The 19008-nt window shown below is 50.5% G+C and overlaps 1 protein-coding gene across 1 annotated transcript in view; it reads right to left on the reverse strand.

The window, feature by feature from the left end:
• Positions 1-19008, reverse strand: part of HTRA1 (HtrA serine peptidase 1) — a 48222-nt gene that overhangs the window by 17075 nt on the left and 12139 nt on the right. Inside the window, exons 2-3 of the mRNA XM_037495735.2 lie at positions 8438-8537; positions 7597-7801 (exon numbers count right to left, since the gene is read on the reverse strand). Coding sequence (XP_037351632.1) covers positions 7597-7801; positions 8438-8537 — 305 coding nt within the window. The remainder of the gene's footprint in view (positions 1-7596; positions 7802-8437; positions 8538-19008) is intronic.

Consider the following 19008-nt stretch of genomic DNA (forward strand, 5'->3'; position numbering starts at 1 on the left):
GAACTGAGTGGAAGCACATGCTCCTCATTCACATAACCAACTCATAGCCTGTGTGGTCCCACAGGCAAAGAGGAGATATATCATTCCTTTCAAACTGCTTTTTAAAAATGTGATAGGGCCTCCCCAGTGGCGCAGCGGTTGAGCGCTGGGTTGCGAACCTGCCCGCAGCCTCTGCAGCGCTGGTTCGATCCCCGGCTGCTCCCCGGCCACCGGAGGAGGGTCCTACATGGCGCGCAGACCTCTCCTGCCGCCCGCTGCTCCCCTCAGCAGTGTACTTCGGTCCTTCTGCCTGTTCTGCTCCCCGCTCTGGCTCTGGTGAATTCTCTCACCCTCCCGTGCTTCTGACTGTACCCAGTGCATGTATAAACAAAACAAACAAACAAATAAATAAATATAAATAAGCATGCCTCTATAAAATTAAAAAAAAAATAAAATAAAAAAAATAAAAATGTGATAGATGTATGATTTCCTATCAATAAAAATAACTTGAGGTGGTCAATGACAGCAGACATAACATTAAATTAACATATATATTCATGACCTAAAATGGGCACAAAGACAGTGTTCTAATCAGTGCCAATAATTTCTTGAGCTGCCTGAGGGAAATACTATAAGTCACATGTTCTTGATTAACAAAAGTGATTTATTTAGTATATTTATTAGAATAATCAGTTCTCAATTCAGTGACTGTCTTATTTCTCCTTTGCTAATAGAAAGTAATCTAGATGGTTACAAGAAAAGAGTTTTGGGAAACTATCTATACTGCCAAGAATGAAAGTTGATCAGCTCATTATGAACCTTTTGCACTTCCAGGCTCTCAGGAGACTGACTATATAAGAAATGGGAGCTTTCCAGAGAATGACCAGGAGCCTTAAAAAGCCAAGGCCAGGGGCCTCCCTGGTGGTACAGGGATTAAAGTCTCAGTGCTATCAAGCTATCGCCAGCCACTGTGGAATGAGTTCAATCCTCAGCCAATGAGCTGACCCACATGGTGCAGCAGACTTCTCCTGTCTCGCCCGCTGCTCCCCTCAGCAGTGCATTTCAGAACAGATCCACCTGCTCTGCTCCCTACTCTGTCTCTGGTGAATCCTCTCACAGCCCCCCACCCCCTGCACCTCTGGCCTACACCCCAGTTCTTGTAAGCAAAAATAAATAAAATAAATCTTAAAAAAAAAAAAAAGAACCAAAGCCAATAAGAAATAGACAATACACAGGGGAACTAGCTAACCCAAACTGTTTGCTTGTGTTCTGGAGGCCTCTAACAAACTTGCCGGGAAATAATTTTGCACTGGAGCAAGGTCCAGGTCTTTCAGGCTGGACAGAAAAGACCTGAGCAATTCTAGTCCCCCACTCTTCTGCTTGTCTGGCTCTGCCTGTCCTGCATATCTCAGCTTGGATGTCACTTTAGACAAAGATCCCTGCCTACATTATGCATGGAGGTCTCCCCAACACCTACCTCCTTTTTGTACTCATCACCATATTTATTCTAGTTTAACTGTTTCCCACACAGTGTTTGGCCATGATAGATACTCAGAGATTATTTATAGAATCAGTGAATAAATAAGGAGCAAATGAATGAACAAACAAGCCAGACCTTAAAATAGCATTAGGTTCTTGAAGAATAACTTGCAAAACATCTAGGAATTTATGTAAATTCTTTCTACCAATTTTGCAGAGAAATAATAAGGCAAAAATCCAGTGCCTCTCTCTGCCTGACCTCACAATACCAAAACATCATCTTCAGGAACCCCCAACCCCTACAGAGAAAAAGAGCAAATGATATCAGCTTCTCCTCCTTTGCTCTTTGGTCACCCAGTGACCAAATTCACCTCGCTTGGGACTTCTGAGCATAATCAGCTCACAGCATTCAGCTCCTCTGGGACAAGGTGTTAATCACCTCGCAATGGGGCTGGCAAACTTCTTCTGTGAAAGGCCAAGAAGTAAATAGTTTTGGCTCACAGGCTATTTGGTCTCCTTCCTAACTTCTCAGCTCTGCTGCTACAGAACAAAGCAGCCACAGATTCTTAATAACAGCTGTGCAGCTGTGTTTCAATAAAACTTTATTTACAAAACGAGGTAAAGGGCTGCATTTGGTCTATAGGCCACAGCTGGCCAGCCCTGGACTCTAACACATTGTTACGTGCTCACTAAACTATTGAAAGGAGCTAATTTATGTCCCCCTCTTCAGTAAAGGGGACACGAGAAGCCAGTGGGGCACCCACAAACTCAGTTTCAATAACCTGGAACTGCTTTGTCAGAACCATAAAAAACATTCTTGATCTAATTCCCTAAAGAGAAAGTGCCAAAGTGAAAAAAGGCCTTACCATATTAAGAGAAAAACACAGCCAAAGAATTTCCTTAACAATCAGCTAAGTTCTTGAAATGGGGCCAGAGAACACACAAGGGCTCCGGTTTTGAAAGTTTGGGGAGCTGAAACATTTTCACATTCCAGAAGGAGCAGCAATCAGGACAATAAGGAGCCACGTCCCCATTAGCATCTGGACAAAGGCTGGCACGGAGGAATAAGGCCAGCTGCCACTTCACTGTCTGGGTTTACGTTACCTCATGAAATATTGATTTCGGCCCCCTGAAAATGGTAAAAATCAATGTGGTAATAGAAGCCTCTAACACGGACAGGGTCTGTGGCACCTCCAGCTAACACAGCGGCAGACTCAGAGATCAGGGAGAGAGAGCAGAGACACCACAAAGGACCAGTGCAGAGAAAGTGGGGGAAGAATCCCAAGTGGAAAAACACAGAAACAAAATAAGAGGGTAACTATGGCAGTGCGTCCACATTCCAGGCTCCCAGTTGCTTTACAAGACTGAGTGACAGGCTCCAGAAGATGGGAAGTCTTTCCAGTTCAGGCTCCGCGTTATCTGATTCACTCTTGGACACGCTTGCGAGGCTTAGTCAGCGCCTCTGACAGTCAGGTTGCCTGAGGAGAACTGGCTGACGTGAGTCAGGCCTGGCCAGCTCCTCGCCGGCCCCCTCCCGCATGGTCATCCCCATGGACCCTCCTCACTCAGAGAACTCGGGCAGATGCACCTCACACTGGCCAGGTTCTGAGGCGGGAGCCTGGAGAAGGTGACAGGCTCCTGGGACGTGTGCCTGCAAGGCCTCAGGCCCCTCGCCCCCACCCCTGAGTGACCCCAGCTCTGAGCTTATAGCAATTCCTCCCGGCAGCCAGCTCAGCAGTAAAAGGACCCTCTGCAAACAAACAGCCCCCTGCCCAAAGGGTTCACTCTCCAGCCACTTCAAATGGGCCTGAAGGTGGCTTTGGGCCGAGGTGGCCAGGGGCGGGTGGGGCCTGGGGGTGAGGGAAGAAACCACCTCACAAGCCTCAACAGGGCTGTTTCCAAATATTTCCCCAGTTGTTGGCGTCAGGGAAACGCGCCCACAGGAAACCTCACAGCCTCACCAGGCTTTGAGTTAGTAAAGACCACAGAGCCACCATCCAAACACCAAGCAGCCACTGGGACCAGACAGGGCGGGCGTGGAGTCTGGGAGGCGGGTGGGGCTCGTGGCCAGCCCCTGAGGGCCCCCTCCTCATCTGAAAATGAGAGAGAAGCCAGGGACCCCGGCCCTCCCCCACATACCCTCCCCTCACATACACACCCTTCCCCCACATACACACCCTCCCCTCACACACACTGGGCCTTGCTTCCTTCTGAGCTGAGGGCCTGAAATTCGTCCTGGGACACTGCTGTTGAGCACCTACCTCCTGACCAGTGGATGGACAGGTGTGTCCCTCACACTCCAGCGGTGAGAGGAGCTAAGGGGCGAGTAAGACAACTGTAAATGAGAATAAAGACACAAGGAGGGGAAAATGTGTCCCCAGAGTGACAGGGCTGGGGTCAGGGGTCAGGGGAGGGCTAGCTAAGGAGCACTTAGCCTGAGGCCCGAGGATGGGAAGGTCAGTGCAGGAGCTGCAGGAAGCAGCCGAGCCCTGGTGAGCAGATGGGGGTGGGGAGCAGCACCCGGCCTTCAAGGCCCTGGTGAGGCGGCCAGATCTCTTTGAAAGTGAGCGATGTGCAGAGGGTTTTATTCCCTAGACAAGACCTGATCTGAAAGTGGCAATAACCGTGGGGAAGGGAAGGTGGGGGCTAGAAGATGGGGGAGAATGCTGTGTCCTAATCAACACAGCTGGAAAAACAGCTGGAAGCAAAGGAACTTTTCCTCTTACCTCCTTCAATATAGTCCCTGTATTTCTGCCCTGTACTTGGGCCTAAACAAACAAAAACCAAATAGCTTTCTTTTTACATTTCTCTCTCTCTCCCTCCCTCCCTCCCTCCTTCAGAACTACTCAGGAAAACCTGCATGGACAAAATGCTGCCTTTGGATGAACATTTACAAAGTTCTGCATACATGCCAGTGTCATGTGAAACACATTTGGAAGCATTTTTTATCCCAAGCTGAACTGGTTTGCTCTCCAAGCTGCTTTCTATTAAAATGTTTGCATGCACTCTGTCTTCCTTCCTACAGCTGATATTCCCTCAAGGGGGGCTGGCCCCACTCACAGCCCCTAGGAAAGAGGACTTGAAATTTCTGGGACAGAAGCAACAGAAAGGGTTGCTCGGAAAAAGCTGGGGGGCCAGTCCCTAGGGGGAGCCCCCCTCCTCCAGCATGGGAGAAGGCGGCAGACCAAGTGAGATGCGGCTCAGGCGCCTGCTTTCAAAGCTTCCCCCTGTCTGATGGCTCAGCAGGGAGACACGCACTTGTGTCTGCTCAGCACTGAGCTGCAAAACACAGCTCTTTGGTCTCAAGCCCAGAAACGTCTCTGGCAACGTCAAGTTAAGGAGGGGTTCACTGGAGATGTGAAGGGGAGGTCCAAGAATGGAAGGGAAACCCTGAAAATCTGGCTCAGAAGGGTGGGCTGACTGCAGAGCCCGGGTGTCCCAGCAGCAGCAACACCCCCCCATGAATCGTGTCGCTTTCTGTGGGTGACAGTCAGAGGCAATTCTCAGGGGAGGATGTGCTTGGGTGAATGGGTCCTGTGTTGTTGGCCCTGGGGCTTGGGGCACCCTCTACAACCGTTGGTCCCATCAAGACTGCAGCAGGGGAGAAGGCCTGGAAGGAAATGCTGGCTCTCCCAGGGTGGCTGCATGATGAGAGGACAATGACAGCAGCTGTCCATGGTGACCTCCACCCATTAAGCCAGCAGGAAGGCAGCTCTCAGGAAGGACAACAGCTGCTTAAGGCATGGTGAACCCTTCAAGTGAAATCATGATGCCTGGGGGTGCAGATAATAGGCCCCCACTTTAGCCACTGGGCCCAGGCGTGTGGTAGGGGTGGCCACACCCGCTTCAGGGGGTTATCAGGAAATAGTCTGGACAGCAGAGCTGTGGTCTCACCTGGATGGCAGCCTTAGCAATGATTTTCCATACTCCAGCTCAATTTTTGTTGGTTCTGCCCTGCTTCCTCAGGGGTCTCTGCTCTGTTTCTCCTTTGTGGGTGTTTCTGAGGTGTGACCAGCTCACATGCTACCTGTGCTCTGCCTGCAGGTCCATAACTCACATGCTGGGGTGAGGCTGCGCCTGCCCAGGTGAGCAGCTCCTTCCTAACCGGGCCTCATCACAGGCCACCCCACCCCTCTCAACAATCAGGCATCAAACTAGGGAAACTCCAGGGAAAGAACCAGAAGAGAGGTTTCTATGCTCCCCACTTTGGATGGCAATCAGCAGAAAAGAAAGCAGTCGAGTCAGGGGAGACCAGCCTCATGTGGGTGCCTGCCATGGAACCCCCTTTGGCTCCCAGTCTATTCCAAAAAGCCGCACTAGTGCAACTTGACATTTACAAGCTCTTTTGCTCTTGGGCTGCAAACCCATCTCGAATCACACTCCGCTGCTGGCGGAGGGGGAGACTCCCCAGCACAGCAAGAGCCAGGCCAGAAACACCCTAGCGGGCGGGCCTGTGAGCTCTCTGAGTCCTGCCCAGACACGCCAGGGATGACACAAGGCTCCAGGCTCCACCTTGGCTCAAAGTCTGAAAAGAATCTCCCCGGGCCAGAAGCAGTCACACAGGATGCGCCCACACATTCCACACATGGAATCGCTCGGGGGGAGGTGGGGAGACAGCGCACTGACTCCAGGGGCCCCCACTGCTGCCCACCCCTGGGATCTGGCAAAGCTGACAAGTCCTGGTGTGGCCACAGGATGTGCTATTCTGGCCGCCTTCTTCCTGTGAGGCTACCACATCCTGGACACCCTTCTAGCAGCATGCTCCCAAAAGGGGGGGGCGCCTCTGGCTATTTAAAGTCAAGCCACCCCATCACCAAAGGCCAGGCTCCAGCCCTCCAGTGATGGCTGTGGACTCTGGCAATTGGGAATAGCAGCAGGCTGGCTCCAGAGGCAGTGGCTTCACAGTCACTGAGCTGTGTGGCCTCGGGCCGGTTACTTAGGCTCTCTGAGCCTGCTTCTTCCTCTATAAAGTCGGGATAATACAACATCTTACAGATTAGGTGAAAGTGACAAACAAAGGCAGAGCCTGGCCCAGCATGGAGCTTATGAAGCAGGAGTCGTTGTGTCGAATCAACACATTTGGAAAGACTAGTTGTTGCTAAAATGCCAGTCGCCTAATAAAAAGAAGATCCCATCATGGTCTTGCTGATGGCCAGTTACCCACTGGCCCGTGGACAGCACGCTGGCCATGCCCACAGCCACATCCCAGCGAGGCTGGCGGAAGGTCCTACCACCGTCAGCCGATCCCAACCAACCCTGATTCTCCCTTTATATGAAACTGGGAAAACTACAAGGGCACAAAAAATCCCCGAAGTGCAATCCCAGGGCCCCCAGCCCGCAGCAAACCAAACCTCCAGAATTCTGGGTCTAATGAGAACTGACTTAGTGTCGGGGATGAAGACTTTGCTTCCGCGGAGCAGAGACGACTTCAAGGACAATATTTAAATAGAAAACAAACCATTTGCGAACACAGCATTTCCCAAACTGAGTCCCTGTGTCTGGGTTTAAAAATTAAAAAAAAAACAAAGGTCCTCCGCTCAGGTGGTTATCCCCGAGATGTGTCCCTGTGCATGTTTGTGCATCAGGAGCTCTGAGAAGGCCTGTCACAAGGAAACCCACTGGCTTTGTTTTAATTCAAGGTTTCCAGAACTTTTGGAGGCATGAGGGGTTTTCACACACCCCTAGTAGCCCTGCAAAACCCCCAACTTGGGAGACCTGGCTTGCTTTCAAAGCAGCTGTGAACATGTCCATTCAAAACCCCATAAATCCTCTCCATGTGGCGAACACTCCAATGAACCCAACTCAGAGCAACAGGTGAGCAATGGAGGGGCCCCCCCTTTCCAAGCCTTACCTAGTTTCTTTTTAAACCTATTGCTTTCTTTCATAAAAATTCCAAACACTATATAAAAAGGCTCTGATCTCATAGAGCCTGCTTATTAAAGACGCCTCCACGCAGCTCTCCCCACCCAGGCCCCCCGAATGCTCTCCTTTTACCCAGACTTGGCTTCAGCCCAGATCCAGAGCCTCTGAGAATCCCTTGAAATCTGGGCACCTTGGTGCCTCTGGACCTTGCCAGGTTTTGCTAAGTTTGAGCCAGGGCCCTGAGGCCTCGGCTCTGCCGGTGGGGAGCACGCCTACCTGGTGGTCGATTTTGATAAGCGCGATGTCCGCCTTCTCGTCCACATCCTTGATCTTGGCCTCGTAGGTGGCACCATCCTTCAGCTCTACTTTGACCCGGTGCTTGTTGGTCACCACGTGGGCATTTGTCACGATCAGTCCATCTTCAGACACAATAAAGCCAGACCCACTGGCCACCGGCACCTCCCTCTTAGAGAAAGGAAGCCTGGAACCAAAGGATGGAGGCTGGTTAAGCCTGAACCACCTCAACGCAACCCTTCATCACACTGACCCTGCACCAGCGACGTGGCTGGCAGCTGTCACTGTAGATACTGCGTTGATTTCACAATAAGAAAGGGGCCACTGATGATTTTTGCACGCCTCAAAAAATTCCACTTACAATCTAATCCTAGAGAGTGTCTTCTGAACGTGTCTCAAAACATCTAGAATGTAAATGTAAAAAGTAACCAGAAATCTGGGCCTCCCTGGTGGTGCAAGGGGTTAAGTCTCAGCACTATGAAGCTATCCGCAGCCACTGCAGCATGAGTTCAATCCCTGGTCAGGGAGCTACCCACATGGTGCAGCAGACCTCTCCTGACTCGCCCGCTGCTCCCCTCAGCAGTGTGTTTCAGGAGATCCTCTCACCCCCTGCACCTCTGGCCTACACCCCAGTTCTTGTATGCATGAATAAATCAATCTTTATAAAAAGAAAAATAGTAACTGGAAACCACTCTAAGGGAGAAACTCTATCTTCCTGAAGGAGAAGGTTCAGTGACCCTTTAAAGTGTCTCGAGTGAGCTGAGGTGTTGCCAGCACGGGCCGGGGCACGCACAGAAGTGGTCGGGAGGGCCGGCCCGCTTACTTGCGAAACAATTCGATGTGGACCACGGCGGGCGCGATCTTCTCCACCACGTCGGCAATGAAGTTGTATTTGTGGCGCAGACTGTCAGGATCTTCCTGCGCTGAGAACAAAGGCAGAGACAAGAGACTCTTACAGACGCTGCTTGGAGCCGCGTGGCCAGGAGAAAGGCAGGTTTCAGAGGGAGCCAAAATACACACCCAGAGGGCCACGGAGGCCTGAGGTGTGAGGACAAGGTCCCAGACCTGGGCACAGATCCTTGCCGCGCTCGAGGAATGAGCCACTCAGATAAGACAGCAAACTCCATTGAACATGACCTCTGTGTTTCTCAATAGTTTCTCTGTGAAAACGCTGAGCCACCAGCGAACACCTGTATCTCCTTCAGCAATTCCAGAACACGCTGGTCTCTTAAGGATGCCCTCAGCCAGCACCTCCCACCCCCACCCTCCCCAGCACAGGGCCGCCACAGAGGGCAAGGCTGTGGCTGATTTTGACGAGGTGCCCATCAGGAATTACATATTTAAAAGACGAGGACGTTTGTAGGCGCAGGTGCAGGCCCTGCCTCTCCCACCCACACCACAAGGTAAACAGAGGCCACGGTCTGTCCCCAGAGGTGTCCCATCACGTCTTAACCACCCCTTCCAACCCCTGGGGCATCCCAGGCCAAAAGGCACAATAGGCGCCCGCTGCTGCTGGGGGGAAATGAGAGAGAAATCTAACAACCATCATTTTCTCTATAAACACGTGCATTATGATTAGTGGACCCCAGACGGTGGGCCTTGCAGACCCTGCTATGCACTGCCCAGTGCAGGGAACTCCAGACAGTGGGCCTTGCAGACCCCACTATCCACTGCCCAGTGCAGGGAACCCCAGACAGTGGGCCTTGCAGACCCCGCTATCCACTGCCCAGTGCAGGGAACCCCAGACAGTGGGCCTTGCAGACCCCGCTATCCACTGCCCAGTGCAGGGAACCCCAGACAGTGGGCCTTGCAGACCCCGCTATGCACTGCCCAGTGCAGGGCTCCCGCAAGGCAAAGCAACTTTCCACCAGCCAGATGCATACCCACTGCATCCGATTCAGAAGTGAGCTACTGGAGACCCTGGCCCCAAACCCACACCGCCTGATGAAACCCTTCAACAAGGCTGTCTTTGCTTAAACAGGTGGGGGGGTCTGGGCTGGTCTGCAGAATGCAGCTCCTTCCTCTCCTCCCATCCTGCCACCCGTCTGGCTCAGCACTGCACACAGCACGCTCCAGGCACCCCTGGGCCCGAGCAGAAGTTGGCGGGAAGCTTTCAAAAAACTTCAAAGCAACTGGAGAGAGTCCTCGGAAGCTTGGCGCATCTCAATTTTAACTCTGTTGTGACTTTTTACCTTGCATTTGGCAGTAATCGTCTCGAACATGGTGTGCAAAATGGTGAGGACCTGCCCTCTTTCCACAAAGCATGTTTTTCCAAGGAGCAGAAAAATGGCTGCACCCCCCAGGAGAGATAAACTAACACATTCAAGACGGCCTCCGTTTACAACTTGGGCTTTCACCAGAAAGAAGCCTGTTCCTTCGCACAGGCAAGCCAGGGGCCCCGGTCCAAGCCTGGCCGCTAGCTCCCGTCACGGCGCACTCAGCGGGATTGCAACACAGGCCTGCAGGTTAGGGAGGTCACTGCCCTCATTCAGCAGGGGCCTGGGCACCCGCCCCAACACGCACACACACTCACACTCACGCACAAGCCCAAAATCACACCCACACTTAATCACATGCATGCACTCACCTGCTGTCACACAAACACACTTCACACTTACACTCTGAGCATGCATACACCCACACACGTCCACATGCATATCACACACACCTACACTCATACACACAAGAGCAAACACACACATGCATACACACTCCCGCACAGACTCACACTTTTCCCCTCACGAGCATGCACACACACACCTCCACATACTTACACTCACACACAGACACACCTGCCCCCCTGCATATGCACTGCAGCCACTCCCCAGGCCCGGCTGCCGGTGCTGCCTCAGTGCAAGCCCTCCGCCTCTCAGCCGAACATCCACAGGCGTCCCCAGCCTGTTCCCTGGGTCCCTGCCACAGCTGGGTGTCCCCACCAGCGACCTGAGTACTCCACACCATCGCCTGGCTCATAGAGACATCTCAGGGAATGGCCTGCCTCCCCCAAGCTGTTTCCTGGGAGTGGGGGGCCGTCTGTGAGCCAGGGCCCCTGTGGTCCTGCCTTGAGCAGCTTGAACTCAGGGCTGGGGTCCGCCCTCTTGCTGCACAGCATGGCTTTCTAAGGTGCAGGATAAGATCCGCACTGCCTGGGCAGAGAAACCAGCTGAATAAATACAAGGCAGCATCATTTAATTATTTTTGTTTTCAAAAATGGTGTTATGTTGCCTTGTTTTCATTTTTCCCACCTCCCCTGTGGAATCGGAAAATCAAATATTGTTCCTACATTATATTTAGGGAGGCTGAGGTACACCGGTTGTGAATGAGTTCTCCATACACGCTCAATTTTCCTGGATGCAGCATAAATCACAGGGAAATCTGGGCAACTCCACAGCTTTTCCACTGAGCGCTGGCCGGCGCAGACCCGCTCCTCAAGGCTGCCAGGTAGCTGCGGTTCACTGGGCTGTCGCACTGGATAGCCCAACGGGAGAGTAAAAGGGGGACAGAAAGAGTCCTCCCAAAGGCAGAGCCTGGGGAACATCGCCCAGAGACCGCTGTAAATAAACACATCTGGGCTCCCTAGGAAAGCCCAACGGGAGGCTGAACTCAACCAGGCGGCGTCCCCCAGGACTGGCGGGGTTGCCGAGACCCTCCCAAGGAGGAAGATGGCTTCTAAGCACCATTAACCCGCTTCCTCTTTCTAACTTCCCACATTAGTCAGGGGAGAATCTGCACACGTCGGGGTGGAAATGGGCACAATTTTTCCAGCTAAAACGAGAAACAGTTGTTTCTCACACAAATGAGACAAAGTGGCTCTAGGGTCTGTCCACTCTGGAAACGCAGGGAGGACACTACCCTGGGCCCCGGAGCACCGGCTCCATCCCCCGTCTGCTGGTGGCCTCCCTCCATCTCCCCTGCTGTCAAGGGGGGCCCATCGCAGGAGGCTGAGCAGCAGAGTTGATTCCAGGTCCAACGGCCTCCTGCTCCCCACCGTGTGCCACTATAAGACTGCAGGATTTGAGATTGGACGCAGGACTCCAGGAATTCTGCAGGTGAGTAAACAGAAAGGAGCTGACTGGGGACAGACCATAAAAAAAGCCCGACAGATGAGTCTAATGTGTGCAGCCTAGAGGAGAAAGCAACCACTGACCTCTGTGACCTTCTTGGGGGAAGGGAGTGTCAGCGGGAAAATTAAATAGAGCAGAAAAACAACCGAACTTAAGGAACATGGACTAACCGTTCAAAGATGGCCAAAATGTCAAACCAAAGAAGCGTCTGGCTTCTCCAAATTCAGCTTCAAGATGAGGAATAAAATGTCTCTGAGTGCAGCTTGGCTCAGTGTTAGAGGCCTGCTGCAGGGAAAAGGCTGTTCCACCCACCCAGAGGAAGCCACTGTTGCCCTGTAATCTGTAGCAACCCGAGCTGGCCCTGCTTGCTCTGACCTCCAGTGTCACTCAACTCTCTTCCTTCCAGAGGAGTCCACCCATTGAAGAGTTTCCAGAGACCAACCAGGCCAGCTCTGCCACGACCCACGCTCCAGGATGCAGACTCGGCATGGTGAGAACGGGCAGGAGCACACACTTCAGTCTCAGATGATTCAGAGGGTCATGTCAGCACAGCAGCTAATGCTGTGGGACCTTAGGTCTGTCAGCTAATTCCTCCAAGTCCCATTCCCTTGTCCACAAAGTGTGGTGATCACACCTCCATGTGTTTTTGATACTGATTTTGTGAGCTACTGTAATGAAGAACTTGCAAAATAAGAGCACACAGTTTAAAAGGATAAAAACAAAAGTACTGGTAAGAGTGCTACTTGGTTGGTGGCTGTGGGCAAGTAGAGCAGAGAAGAAAAGGGAACTTGAGGGATCCAGGGGACCACTGTCTCCACCTTGGCAAACTCTGTAGGTGCTGAGGGTCCTCCTACCTGGGTCATCGTGGCCACCCTCAGCAGTGACTGAGGGAAAGTGAGGGCCTTATACAGTTAGGCCAGAAGGTAAGTCTGGGCAGAGTCAAGGCCTGGTCCTTCTAACTGCCCCATTCCTGTATAGAAAGCTGGAGTTAGCTGGCCTTCAGCAATGGCCAGCCATGTACAAAGGACTGGCAGATCTGAACTCATATAAATGAAGGTAATGTAGCTTCTACAGTCCTCATTAACAAAGAGAAAAGACAAAAATAACAACATCGAGAATCAAAGCAGGAGCATCACTACAGAGCCCACAGACATTGAAAGTATAAGGAAAGATTATGAAACAATTTATGCCCTTAAATCTCACACCTCAGGGCCTCCCTGGTGGCGCAGGCAGTTGAGGGCCCACTGTGAAGCTGTCCACAGCCTCTGCAGCGCAGGTTCGATCCAGGCCAACTGGTGAGAATCCCACATGGTGAAGTAGACCTCTCCTGTCTCGCCTGCTGCTCCCCTCAGCAGTGTATTTCTTCAGTCTGCCTGTTCTGTTTCCTGCTCTGTCTCCAGTGAATCCTCTCACCCTCCTGCACATCTGGCCTGTACCCCCGTTCTTGTATAAATAAATCAATCTTAAAAAAAAAAATCTCACAGTTCAGATCAAATAGACAATTTTCTTTAAAATACACAATTTACCAATGCTCACTCAAGAAGATAAAATAATGAATAATCATTTACCTATTAAAAAGACTGAAAGTTTCAGGCTCATATGACTTCATCAGTGAGTTTTACCCAACATTTAAGAAAGAAAGAATACTAATACTTTACAAAGTTTTCCCAAAAGTAGGAGAGGAAGCATTGCCCACCTTATCTTATGAACCCAGAATGACTTATTTATAAAAGCTAGACAAAAGATATTGTAAAACAACTGCAGACTAATATCCCTCATGAACACAACCCAAAAGTGCTTAAGATTTTTAGCAAATAGAATTCAGCAATATCATAAAAAAAGATACTATATCATTAGCAGGTGGGGTTTATCCCAGGAAAGAAGAAAAAGGTTTGGTTAACACTCGATAATCTATCAGTATAATTTACCATATTAACATACTGAAAAAAGAGGAAAAACCCAATGATCATGTCAATAGATGTAAAAGAAGATTTGACAGAATGGAACATCCATTCATGATAAACACACTCAGCAAGTTGGAAACAGAAGAGAACTTCCTCAGCCTGAAAAAATGGGGGGTCAACACCAATACTAACATCGTATTTAATGGTGAAAGATTAGCTGCTTTCCACCTAGAGCAGGAAGAAGGCAGGGCAGCCACTCTTACCACTGCTAGTCACCATTTTATTTAAGTCCTAGCCAGAATAATTCAACTAAGAACAAGAAAGTAAAGGCATAGAGAACAGACAGTAGAACATATAATTGTCTTTATTTGAAGATGACCTAACAGTCCTTGGAGAAAGTGCTTAGAAATGTGTAAGTATTCCACCAGAATAAATGAGCTTATCAATATCACAGAATAATAGGCGAATACAGACAATGAATTGTATTTCAATGTATTAGCATGAAACACTTGGAAACTGAAGAATTAATACCAATTTTAAGAGCATCAAATATATTAAATACTTAGAGAAAGAAATATTTAACAAAATATGTGCAAGATCTGTAGACTGAAAGCTACTGGAATAAATTACAAAACACTGATAAAACAAAGCTCTGAATACATGGAGGGAGAGACCAGCTTTGCTGGTTAGAAGACTCGCTTTTGTTACCGATTCTCCCCAAGTTGGTCCACACACTCAATACAGTTCCAAGCTCCCAACGTGAGCTTCTGTAGAAACTGAAGTGCTGTATCTAAAATTTATGAAAAAAGCAAAGCACCCAGGATATCCAAAATAGAACAGAGAAAACAGAACGATTTTCTTTTCAGCAGAAAAAAAATCTGAATAACTAATAGGATTCGTAGAATGATGAGTCATAGTTTTACAGGGACAGCCCTTTCCACTTCCCTAATAAATATTTATCATTACTGGTTTTTCATGTAACAAATGACCCATTAAGAAAAGCCAACATTTCCTATAACTTTATGAGTTTTAAAACTGCCAGGACTCCATCTGAAGATAACAAGTGATCTGTATTTCCTCTTTATAAACTACTGCTCAAGCACACAGCTCCATAAATATTGCCTCCTTGGAACCACCAGCCCTGGACAATATTTTTTACGTTCAACAGCTTCATTATAGGAGGAAAGACACACACACGTGTTGATAAGTTTCAATATTTGATCAAATAAAATAAGACACCTCCATTATTAAGTGTTTACTGACTAGAACCCAGCACGAAGTAAAGTCCTTGATCTACGTTATCACACTGAAAAAAATGAGAGCCACAATGAGAGGACCATGAATCAAAGGCTGGGCTTGTAACTCTCACCAAGGGTTTAGCACAAAATAGGATATAAGCTTTCAAAAAATGTGCATTTCCTTCATCTTTAAGGCAAAGACTGGCTGTCAGGTGAAGAGCAGATGGGCGGCCAGAGGAAGGGCGAGGTGAGGCTTCACGGACTTAATGTTGGCTCTCGAACTTGGGCCCAAGTCACCCCAGGGTGCCACAGCAAACCCATGGGATGCAGACAGATGGTGGGCTGGTTTTCTGGGGCTAAACAGTATCAGGTTTTCTGGGGCTAAACCGTGACATCTGAGGTCTGGTGGACACCTTGAGAACTAGCTCGAGGTAGTTCACAGTCTCAAAATCACATGGCACTATATTCCTCTGATGACTCCCTGTGTTTGGCAACTTGGTTCTCTGTGATTAAAACTAAAATCAGCATAGAACTGGATATGGAGGCAGCAGAGTCCAACCTGATTCCAAGATTTAGAGGTTCCCTGGCATCAGTGGGTGCACAGAGTCCATTCGTAGGTAAGTGTGATTGGTGATTAACGTAATTAAAAGACCTTTCCTTCTTTTTTCTAATGAACACTAAGGGGTAAGGACGTGATTATTAAGTTGCTGGGACCTACTTACTTGATAAATAGAACTGTTAGGTTTTCTGTGGGTCTGGGGTGCCATGAAAAAATTACTGAGACATACAGGGTGCCACAACCATGAAAGTTTGGAACCTGGGCCTGAGGTCTCCACGAGGTAAGTCTGCATCCCTGCACTGCAGTCAGCATTTCTGAAGTGGATTCACAGTGGAAGACACACAACGCTTCAGCCAGGGCCTTCCTAGTGCGCGGCGGGGGCCCGAGCAAGCCTTCAGTTCTGTGCATGGAAATTCTGCACAAGTAAAACATTTCAACGGCAGCGGTTGGGGGCACTGCCCCCTCTGCTCTACGGAGCCTCTCCTGCCAGGTCCCTGGCCAGTCGGGGTGTATGTGGACGTCTGGAGATGTGCCTAATTAGAAACACCACTGGGGACCAATCTGTGCTGAGCCATTTACAGTCATGTAGATTCTGAAGTCACACCTGGTGTCCGGTACTTTTAACCTGTGAGCTGCTGCCCCCCTGCAGCGGCCCTGGGCAGGCCAGAGGTTGAAGCAGCCTCTGGGGACAGACAGGGCTGGCCTGCTTCTGTGTCTCCCCCTAACTCATAATTCCCACTTGGGGTACATGAACTTACTGCAGACCTCCAATGTTTTCTCTCATCTGACCCACAACTCCCTGCATCCATTGCTCAGGTACCCCAAATCTACCTCCCAGTACCTCTCAGGGCACACTCTCTACCCTGCAAACTTATTGCCAGGCATCCAAAAAATGCTGCCTCCACCCCACCTCTTTGCATTCATACATATTTCTCTTCTCTCCTATAGCAAGTTAAATCCCACCCATCTTCAATACTGCAAATAATAAAACAGTAACTAACCAGAATCATAAACATAAACAGTAATCATAAATCATAAACAGTAACACTAACCAGAATTATAACAGTATGGTTTACTGAGCACGAACTGTGGCAGGCACAAAGCTATTTATCCCTGCAAGCCTGCAGCTTGATCTTATTCCAGGGCTACAGGGATGGAACAGAGTCAGAGAGGTCCAGCAGCTGGCCGCGAGCAGAGGCAGGAGGCTAGCCCCCACCCCCACCACCCCAGCCCCTCCACTGGCTCCCGAGCCGGTGCTCCCTGCTCTGCATCTGGGGCCTCGCTTCCAGGTCCTGCCCTTTCACTAAAACTCCAGCCCCTGCAGCCCCCAGAGTTGTGGGAACATGACTCCCACTTCCGGGTCTAAGAACTCAGGGCCAGGACTCAGGATTAACAACCTAACCTTCGCTTCCAGCAAGAACAATCGCGCCTTCCAATTTCTCAAGAGTTGATAAGTAGAGCTAATTTGGAAAACAGAACGCAGTGTATTCGAGGGAAAAGAAATGAATCCTCCTTTATTCACAGGGAACAGCATGTTCCCAAAATTCAAATCAGCTGCAAGAGCAGATTGATCAAATCACTGGCATTTTAATGCATTGTCCTACATTCAGGACCGGCTGGATAATCTGCAAGCCCGGGTGCAAAATAAAAATGCAAGGTCCCTGGTTCCCCAAGTAAGAGAATGCCAAGAAGGTGACAACAGAGCACTGGCCCAGGTGCAGGCCTTTCTGAGCATGGGTGCAGGAGAATGGTGTAAGTTGCACGCCCAGCCTGCCTTTCCGGTGCATTTGATGTAAACCCCAAAGGGCACTCGAAGTCCTGAGAGGCAGCACACCTACTCAGGAGCAGTAGGACCGGGCACCCAGGCCTCCCCAGACACTGGTGGAGCATCTCCAGCACCAGAGGCAGGTGCCCACAATCAGTGCTGAGGATGCTGCCCGCTCACACGATGGCAGGGGCGAGCTGTACGGCTCGGTCAGGCCCCTTGTGATGCAGCCTCAACTGCTGGCTTCGAAGATCCTTGTTCCTACCCTGGCTCCCTAAGACTTCCAAGCCAGTCCTTTTCTCCATCATCAAGTGGGCCTGGGCATCAGGGACAAGAGGCCAGGTTCTTCCAAAGTCAAGGGCACAGAGTGCATTGTCCTTAGGTGGGAGATGAAGGTCACAAGAAAGCATGTTCCCGAAAGGGCCAGGAGTCCCCCCTAGACCAGGTTAACAACAGAAGTAACAATCCCTGAGATGCCAGCTGGACCCTCCATTGTGCTGGACTCCAAGTCCAGCCCAAGAGCCTTGGGAAATTTCCCACGATCACCAGCAGCCACACAGCAAGCCAGCCTCCCTGGCTCAGAAACTATAAATAACAAGCAAACACAGTGGGGCCCAGAGGGTGTCATGAAAATTTAACAGCCTTTGGATTATGGGACCTGAGATGCCCTCCTCAGCCATCAGCTGCTCCAGCCCTGGAGAAGGAATCTCCCACAGAAAAGGCAGTGTTTAGAGCCCCATCTTCCAAGTGCGAGCAGCCTTCTTCAGACCTATAATCCAGGGGCACCCTGGAATTCTGTGCCATGGGGGTGTAGCATCCTTTCTCATCTTTAGGTAGCCCGAAGGTCAAGACATATTCCTTTGTCCCTAGGACACTGCCATTAAAACTAAGTACTGGAAAAATAAACCCAGGCCCAAAGCTGAAGGGAGCACCAGGAGGAAACTGCACCCCGGGAACATCACCTGTTCTCACTGTGGAAGGTGGGAAGAGAGGGTGCACCCTCAGGGCTGGACCTTCCAAGTGGGCTCCTCCTAGCTCCCCAGCACGAAACAGCTCTGAGCCAAAGGTCTGAGCCAAAGGCCCCCACAGCCAAAGGTCTGATGGGGCGGGGGGAGGGCGCAAGAACAGAGAAAACACCACAGAGAGAATGAGGCTGTCCACGAGGCCAGCCTGGGTGGTGGGAAGAAGCCCTGGGACACCAAACTCTACACGGAGTGATGGCCCCCACACTGCCACACTTCCCTTGAGATGTCAGGAAGGGAACTGGGGGGCCACAAGTCTGGAGAGCAGGGGTACCTGAGGCCCAGGTATCACACCTGCCCCAGGTGTGTAGGTACACTGAGATGGGACCAGGAGGCAGGGAGTTAACTAACCTGACACCATCCAGCTGGGAAAGGAGCTGGTCCACATCGGGGAGGGTGAGGGGCTGGTTTTTCACTAAGAAAAGCTCTCTTTGTGAGGCGGCAGGAGAACCGCCATGAGAGGCACTGGGGAGAAGGCCAGGCCGGCCAACTGCAGCTCAAGGAGCGGGATGGCACAGAAACAGACCGGTCCGCCACTTCCCGAGAACTTTACTTTCTCCCGAAGGATCAGCACAGAAATCAATTTAAACAGGTTCCTAAGGGGTAATGAGGCATGACTTGCACAGGGGCTGGGGCCTCCTGTTTGCAAGAGTGGTTGCCTGGGGCAGGAAAAAAAGCACCAGGCAAGGAATGCAGGAGAGAGGCCTGCAAGGCTCATTTTCTCCTTGTTTTCAGTTTGAGTGACTGCCTTCTCTCTGTCCTGCTCCCTTACATTCCAAGGAAACTCAGCCCCGGCTCCAACCCAGAGTCTGGCCCCACACTGGTGCGGGGCATGGAGGCAG

This window comes from Talpa occidentalis, unplaced genomic scaffold (assembly GCF_014898055.3).
Source record: "Talpa occidentalis isolate TD23 unplaced genomic scaffold, MPIMG_talOcc4v2.1 talOcc4.8, whole genome shotgun sequence".
Taxonomy (NCBI): Eukaryota; Metazoa; Chordata; class Mammalia; order Eulipotyphla; family Talpidae; genus Talpa; species Talpa occidentalis.